This window comes from Protomyctophum bolini, assembly GCF_963924005.1.
Source record: "Protomyctophum bolini genome assembly, chromosome: 11".
NCBI classification, from domain to species: Eukaryota; Metazoa; Chordata; class Actinopteri; order Myctophiformes; family Myctophidae; genus Protomyctophum; species Protomyctophum bolini.
The window spans coordinates 3,671,026-3,679,114 of NC_137872.1; the positions used below are offsets into that span (position 1 = coordinate 3,671,026).

Here is an 8,089-nt window from a genome sequence, read left to right on the forward strand (position 1 = left end):
CTTACAACCTTTGTGAATGTCCTGTTTTTAAAGATGGAGTGCCGTGATTCTTTTCCACCCTAAAACATGATCATCAGGTCTTATTGTTATATAAAGAGGTATAATTTTTCAAAAAAGTGTACAGTATTTGTTAAAATGTTGTTTTTATGTGGACACGCCCACCAGTTCATTAAGTATGCCTGGTTTGCCTGGTGGGTGGTGATGGATGGTGATCCACCTGAACTGAAGCCGCACCCACAGCTGTAGTAGTATGATAAAGGGGGAGGGGTTAGGGGAGGGGCTGATAATGTGATGTCACTAATATTACTGTTTATTTCATTGGCCCGTTTGACTGTCAAGGGTTCAGCCTCCAGGAAGAAACCCTAAATACAAAGTTAATACACCATTGCACATAAAAACGACTCCAGGGTGTCTAATGAAGTATTGTCACCTCATAGACAAAACCGGAAAAATACAAAAATTGTAGCACTCCATCTTTAACCTCAGGAACAAAATAAACGGTTACGTTTACCGAGACACACTGAGACACACCGAGCGCGTTTTTCGGATTTCTAGCTGCGTTTCCTTTAGTTTTTTCTTTTTTTATAATTATAACAAATTTGCTAGTGGTGTGTGTGTATAATGTAATCACTTTAGATTAGAAATCGATAGTCTCCCACCCACCTGGGGAAACGACATCTGTGAGTCAGCCAATTAAGGCCTAGCGAGAAATGAGGCTTCTGGGCTGTCGAGAAGGTTTATTCTCCTTTCTTTCTTTCTTTCTTTCTTTCTTTTTAAAATAGTGTTTTTATTTTTGGTCATCATGTACACAAACAGCTTTATCATCATGTAATACAATGTATGTCGCGTTGCGACTAATTCCAAGTTCAACAAAATGTGGAATCACAAATCCTTAGTTCAGATACATACTACTAGTATATATATACGTGTTCTTCGTGTATTCAGTCATTTTGCAATGATGAGTGCTGACCAGAGCAAGGCTCTGTATAACTCTCTACATGCCTTTCACGTGCTCTCTCTCTCTCTCAGAGGAGGTCAAGGAGCTGGTGGAGCAGCTTGGAGAGGGAGGTCGCAGCGTCCACGAGCTGCAGAAAGCCAGGAAGAAGCTGGAGGTGGAGAGAGACGAGATGCAGCTGGCCCTGGAGGAGGCCGAGGCCTGCATAGAGGTACTCTGTGCGTGCGTGCGTGCGTGTGTGTGTGTGAGTCAGACAATAATAGTCTGGCAGAAGTATTGGCAGTGCTGATTCCCTCACTTCACTACAGCTGTGTGTGTGTGTGTGTGTGTGTGTGTGTGTGTGGGTGTGTGTGTGTGTGGGTGTGTGTGTGTGTGTGTGTGTGTGTGTGTGTGCGTGTGTGTGTTCAGGTGGAGGAGGGTAAACTAGTCCGTGTTCAGTTAGAGCTGGCTCAGGTCAAGGCCGACATCGACCGAAGGATCCACGAGAAGGAGGAGGAGTTTGAGGTCACAAGGTGAGGAAAAGGAAACACATGGAGCGCACGCACACACACGCACACTTATACAACACTTTTACATCCATGTCGTTACACCGCATCTCCAATATCTAAAGATTGCTGGGATGCGCCCTGACAATAGGCGCTATGGTGACTCCTGTGCTCAGTGTGCTGCTCTGCCATTGGTTGTTCCAACCCATGCAGGAAGAACCATCAGCGCACGGTGGAGTCCCTGCAGGCCAGCCTGGAGGCGGAGTCTAAAGGGCGCGCCGAGGCCCTGAGGATGAAGAAGAAGATGGAGGGAGACCTGAACGAGATGGAGATCCAGCTGGAGCACGCCAACAGGAACAACGCCGAGCTGGTCAAGACGCTGAAGAAGCTGCAGCAGCAGATCAAAGTATGACGATAAAATAAAGCAACAGTTTTCTGAAAAACCTCATGTTTCTATGAGGTTTCTATGCGCATGCATAAAGTGAATGGCAAATTGAGTGGCAAAGTGACAGGAAAAGTGAGTTTAACATTGTTTAACGTTGTTTAATGCAATCGGAGAGGACTTTTCTGTGTGGATGTTTGGGCTGTCGAGGCCAGGAAAGTAGTTATTTGCCACTCAGTAGGCGTTCCTGCATAACTTCCTGGTTTGATGATGATGATCATGTCACGCGCATACTCTCTATATGTCAGTTGGTGCTCAACCTTTTTCATGTCAAGGACCCCCTAGAATTATCTGTATTTGGCTGCGGACCCCCCCCCCCCATCTGAAAATATGTAGTTCCAGGGTCCGTGGGGCTAATTAGTGTACATTTGAGGGGTCCTTGACATGAAAAAGTTGTTGAAAAGGGAAGTTGTGTTTAGGAAATCTGTAGGACACATGCTCAAAAGGACAATTATAATAATGAGGCAACACAAGAATTCAGAGTTTGAGAGTATAAGGATTTTACTCCAGTAAGGAGACAAGACTCACATGACCTGTTCATGCATGGAAACCCCAGTCTGACTCCCAGAGTCACAAAGTGTCACAGCCTTTTATAGCTTTTACTCCCACAACAGCCCAAACCCCCAACATAGCCTCAAGACTTGAGCCAGTTCAACAAATGGGACAGTAACGTTGTAAAACAAACAGCACCACAGGGGTACGTGTCACAGATGAGATCATCTCAGACTGTAACTTAGAGGAGATACTCTTTATAAAGGAGTATTATTACATGTTTACATCTACATTTCTACGACAGTTGTTCAAGTCCAAAGTCAATTCTGAAATTCTCACTCTTTTTCTTTCACTCTCTCTCTCTCTCTCTCTCTCTCTCTCTCTCTTTGTGCGCTTCCAGGACCTGCAGGTGCAGATGGACGAGGACCTGCGTCACTACGAGGAGCTCCGGGAGCAGTACGGCCTCCAGGAGCGCCGCATGTCTCTGGTCCTGGGGGAGATGGAGGAGCTGCGTGGAGGCCTGGAGGCGTCCGAGAGAGCCCGCAAGCTGCTGGAGCAGGAGCTGCTGGAGGTCACGGAGAGGCACAACGAACTGCACGTTCACGTGAGATAACAGCGCGGACGTGAAAACGCATAAATGCACACATAACTCAACATACAGTAACAGTACTGTATACAAGCTGTCACTTTACATAGCTCTACAAGGTGTTGTTCTCTCCACAGCACCAGAGTCTGACCACCCTGTTCTCTCCACAGCACCAGAGTCTGACCATCCTGTTCTCCTCTCCATAGCACCAGAGTCTGACCACCCTGTTGTTCTCTCCACAGCACCAGAGTCTGACCATCCTGTTCTCTCCACAGCACCAGAGTCTGACCACCCTGTTGTTCTCTCCACAGCACCAGAGTCTGACCATCCTGTTGTTCTCTCCACAGCACCAGAGTCTGACCATCCTGAAGAGGAAGCTGGAGTCCGACCTGACCCGGCTGTCCAGTGAGAACGAGGAGCTGATCTCAGAGTTCCGAGCGGCCGATGAGAGATCCAAGAAAGCTGTGACTGATGTGAGCAGAACGTTGCTTTACTGTAGCTTAGTTACAACATGAACGTTGCTTTACTGTAGCTTAGTTACAACATGAACGTTGCTTTACTGTAGCTTAGTTACAACATGAACGTTGCTTTACTGTAGCTTATTTACAACATGAACGTTGCTTTACTGTAGCTTAGTTACAACATGAACGTTGCTTTACTGTAGCTTAGTTACAACATGAACATTGCTTTACTGTAGCTTAGTTACAACATGAACGTTGCTTTACTGTAGCTTATTTACAACATGAACGTTGCTTTACTGTAGCTTAGTTACAAGAACAATGGTCTGCCTTGCTGTGATTGGTCCGTATAGTGACTGATGTGAGCTTTAGCTGAGTTACAAGAACAATGGTCTGCCTTGCTGTGATTGGTCCGTATAGTGACTGATGTGAGCTTTAGCAGAGTTACAAGACCAATGGTCTTCCTTGCTGTGATTGGTCCGTATAGTGACTGATGTGAGCAGAACGTTGCTTTACTTTAGCTGAGTTACAAGACCAATGGTCTGCCTTGCTGTGATTGGTCCGTATGGTGCCTTTCTATCCATTCCAAAGCACTTTACATTCACTCATTCAAACGTCAACAGCAGGAACAACCGGGCCGGGCCTGTACCGACCTGCTAAACAGAAGCATGTAGACTGGGTTCAGTGTCTTCAGGAACAACCGGGCCGGGCACCGACCTGCTAAGCACAGGCAGATTGGTTGAGGAGGTGGTTGGGATTAAGATGAGAAAGAAGGGCTCCATCTCCTAAAACACATACACATTGGCAGAGGTAATCACCATTGAAGAGGCCCTGGGTTTACATCTAAGTAGTTCGTTACATCTATACTATACCAGTCTACTTGAGTAATGTACTAGCTTACAGTAAGCAACGTTTTTGAGTATCTGTACTTTTTTGGATACTTGACTTGTTAGAGGTTCAGTGTCTTGCTCAAGGACACTTTGACACAAAGCCGGGACACGAGGAACTGGGAATCTATAATTAGGAAGCAAATCGTTCTGGGACCCAGAATGTCATTTTACCTCCTGAGCCCCCAATGCCGCCCGCTGCGAGATGAAAAAAATAAGAAAGATATGAGGAATAACAATGATACAGCTATATGTGAAATCGACATATAGACAAATACATTTTGACGAATACATAATATGATGGTCATGAGTTTCGTTGCATTTACCTTCTTAGATATGTGTACAGGTATGTAATATAAGTATATGTATAAATATATATCTACGTGTGTGTGTGTGTGTGTGTGTGTGTGTGTGTGTGTGTGTGTGTGTGTGTGTGTGTGTGTGCTTGCGTGTCCAGGCGACGCGGCTGTGCGAGGAGCTCCGTGTGGAGCAGGACAGGACCTCCCACCTGGAGAAGATCAAGAAGAACATGGAGCAGAGCATGAGGGAGCTCAGCCTGAAGCTGGAGGAGGCCGAGCAGCTCGCCATGAAGGCTGGAAAACGCACCATCCTGAAGCTGGAGACCAGGGTAACCTCTTCAGTCTGAAGCTAGAGTAGAGACCAGGGTAACCCCTTCAGTCTGGGCTATGTCTGCAGCAGCGCAGGCAGCGGCTATTTTGAACTATCATTTCTGAATCTAGTATAGACCATTGGTTCCCAAACTTTTTCATGTCAAGGACCCCCAAATTGAGAAGATTTTTACGGCCCTAGCAGTGATTCTCAACCCGTTTAATTTCAAGGACCCCCAGATTGACATGCATCCCATTTTTTGGCATAAATCATTGGCATTGCTATTGAACACCCTTTTACGTCTGTGTGTTGTTTCGAAAATATTGAACCAATATGGAAAGTAGTAAAAAGTGCATTGGACAAAACCTCTTAACTCCATTGGACCCTTAAAATGTCTGCTAAAGCAACTTACTCCACCACCTCTCCACCCTCTCATGGAAGTAATTGACAATTTATAAAGTCACAACACCAACTGTGATGAGGCTGTATTGCTTTGTTTCCTGAAAAAAATAAATAATAATAATTTCCTGAAAAATGAACATTTTGGAGTTATGAGGTTTCCTCCCGACAGTAGAAATATATCACATCTCTCGCACCACATCATGTTTGATTCTTCTCGTCTCCATGATTGATTGATTGTTTATTTATTTTGTGCCCAACCCTCATGGGTTTATAAGACACCATTTCACATTTGCAATTACAGCATGTTTTACATTACATAATTTATGCATTTTACAGCATGTTTACATTACATAATTAATTATATTACACCTCAGATGTATGCAGAGTATACTCTGTCTTCTTTCCCAAGCTTGACAAATAAAATCTGCTACAACGAAAGTCCCTTTGGCAAAACATATCTCCATTTTTACATATAAATCTAGGAAATCCCCACATATAGAAGACATCTTATTAACCAAATGATCCCTTAAGTCATCGTATTTAGAGCAGTAAAACAAAAAAGTTAAGTTCGTTTTCAATTTCATCTAGATCACAGAACAGACAATATCTCTCATCTTCAGGGGTGGCATTAAACCTGCCAGTCTCCAGTGCTAATGGTAACGTTCCTGACCTTATTTGAGCACAAAGAGAACGTTGCCTTTTGTTTAAATTATACTTCACATAAGGTTCTACAGTGTATATGTCCTTTATAAGGCAGTAGGTTCGCAACTTAGGTTTGTACCATAGGTCCCTACACCAGTTTTCTTTGTACCTTCCATTGTCCACCACAGATCAAGGAGCTGGACGGTGAGCTGGACCAGGAGCAGAGGCGTCACGTGGAGACCGTGAAGAACCTCCGCAAGGCGGAGCGGCGCCTGAAGGAGCTCTGCTTCCAGACCGAGGAGGACCACAAGACCAACCAGCGCATGCAGGAGCTGGTGGAGAAGCTCCAGAACAAGCTCAAGTCCTACAAGCGGCAGATAGAGGACGCCGTGAGTATATACCGCAAGACGAGGAGGGTGGCGGTGGCGGCGGGGGATGTGTGTGTGTGTGTGTGTGTGTGTGTGTGTGTAGGGGGGGGGGGGGGGGGGGTTCACAATAAAAACACACCATCCTGCATTGACTGAACTATAGTTCAAAGCACTTCACAACAATGGGCCAGAGCCCATTTTGGGGTCATGCTAAACTATTGTATGGGTCAAATTCCCCCCGGAAACCTAAAACATTCCATACATGGAATGTATGGAATGTTTCTTTCCATACATTTCTTTCCATACATGAAGAAATAGTGAAAATAGCTGATCTACAAGCTCACAACGAGTCGCATCGCAATGCATATGGTGAGCTGTTAGATCTGCTATTTCACTGTTAAATAGGGCTACCGGTATAAGTAGTTATAACGTATTTCTGTAAGTTTGGGTCCCGGCGGGGGGACAGACACCAGATGTATCTTTTTGGTTCTTGAGCCGAGGAGTTTGGGAATTGGGCAGTGGAGTGGCGGAAGGTTCCTATAACGACAGTGGGTTCCCACCCGGCTGAGATGGCTCTGTTAAGGCTCATACATAGTCTGGATTTACGGTGGTGAGGTGACCACCGAACTACAACATGACGTCACTGAGGTGACCACCGAACTACAACATGACGTCACTGAGGTGACCACCGAACTACAACATGACGTCACGGAGCCGCGGTGAAGAGCAAACCACCACCACCACCGCTCCAGCCCTTCTCTCTGTTTTTACTCACCACCGCTCAATGTTATTTCAGCTCCGGTGGTCAGCTCACCACCGGAGCGGTGGTCACCTCATCACCGAAAATCCAGACTATGAATAGGCCTTTAGTCAAGTCTCAAGTCAGCGTGGAGATTACCCGGCGGTGTTGCTGCCCCTCCGCTCCCTCCCGGCTCAGGGCTCTTTACAGACGGGCCGACGGTACACAGACAGCAGCCTCTCCGCAGTCTCTCTCACTTGAGGAGACTCTCTCACTGACTTTGAGGAGACTCTCTGTAAGCACCGGACCAGGGCTATAGTGTTGCTGCAGGAGTGTGAATGAACCGTGCGGTCACTGGAACAAAGCCACCGTATTAAGCATTTGAATACCTGTTCTGTGAACACCGTAAAGGTATGTGCAAAATGACCAGGGGGAGGGGAGCTTCAACTAAGTATGCACCGGTATGTGATGTATATGAATCAGATGCTGTTTGTGTGACCCGTTGCAGGAGGAGCAGGCGAACAGCAGCTTGTCCAAGTACAAGAAGACGGTCCACGAGCTGGACGACGCAGAGGAGCGCGCGGACATGGCGGAGGTGTCTCTGAACAAGCTGAGGACCAGGAACCGTGCCTCCACCACCAAGGGCTTCACCTCCGTGGAGATCGTCCAGGTCACCAAGCCCAAAGGCCACGACGACTAGGAGGAGGAACACACAGACACGCACACAGCATACGGACAGGTGAGTGTGAACACGCACGCACACACACGTTACCGCAGTGAAATCTGTTCTCCGCATTTGACCCATCTCTTGGAGCGGTGAGCTGCAGCCGTGCCACGCTCGGGAATCATTTGATTAGTAGATTTGACCCCCCCAATCCAACCCTTTGATGCTGAGTGCCAAGCAGGGAGGCATTGGGTCCCATTTTTACAGTCTTTGGTTATGACCCGGCCGGGGATCGAACCCCGACCTCCCAGTTTCAGGGCGGACACTCTAACCACATGGTCACTGACTGGTAGACTGACA

The 8,089-nt window shown here is 46.6% G+C and overlaps 1 protein-coding gene across 1 annotated transcript in view; it reads left to right on the top strand.

The window, feature by feature from the left end:
- LOC308324416 (myosin-16-like) overlaps positions 1-7,765 on the top strand; it is a gene marked incomplete at both ends in the record, with an annotated part of 33,446 nt that extends 25,681 nt beyond the window's left edge. The window contains 8 exons of the mRNA XM_080776462.1: positions 1,030-1,166; positions 1,364-1,467; positions 1,654-1,846; positions 2,775-2,978; positions 3,308-3,433; positions 4,763-4,933; positions 6,147-6,347; positions 7,574-7,765. Coding sequence (XP_080632588.1) covers positions 1,030-1,166; positions 1,364-1,467; positions 1,654-1,846; positions 2,775-2,978; positions 3,308-3,433; positions 4,763-4,933; positions 6,147-6,347; positions 7,574-7,765 — 1,328 coding nt within the window. The remainder of the gene's footprint in view (positions 1-1,029; positions 1,167-1,363; positions 1,468-1,653; positions 1,847-2,774; positions 2,979-3,307; positions 3,434-4,762; positions 4,934-6,146; positions 6,348-7,573) is intronic.
- Between the last annotated feature and the right edge of the window lie 324 nt (positions 7,766-8,089).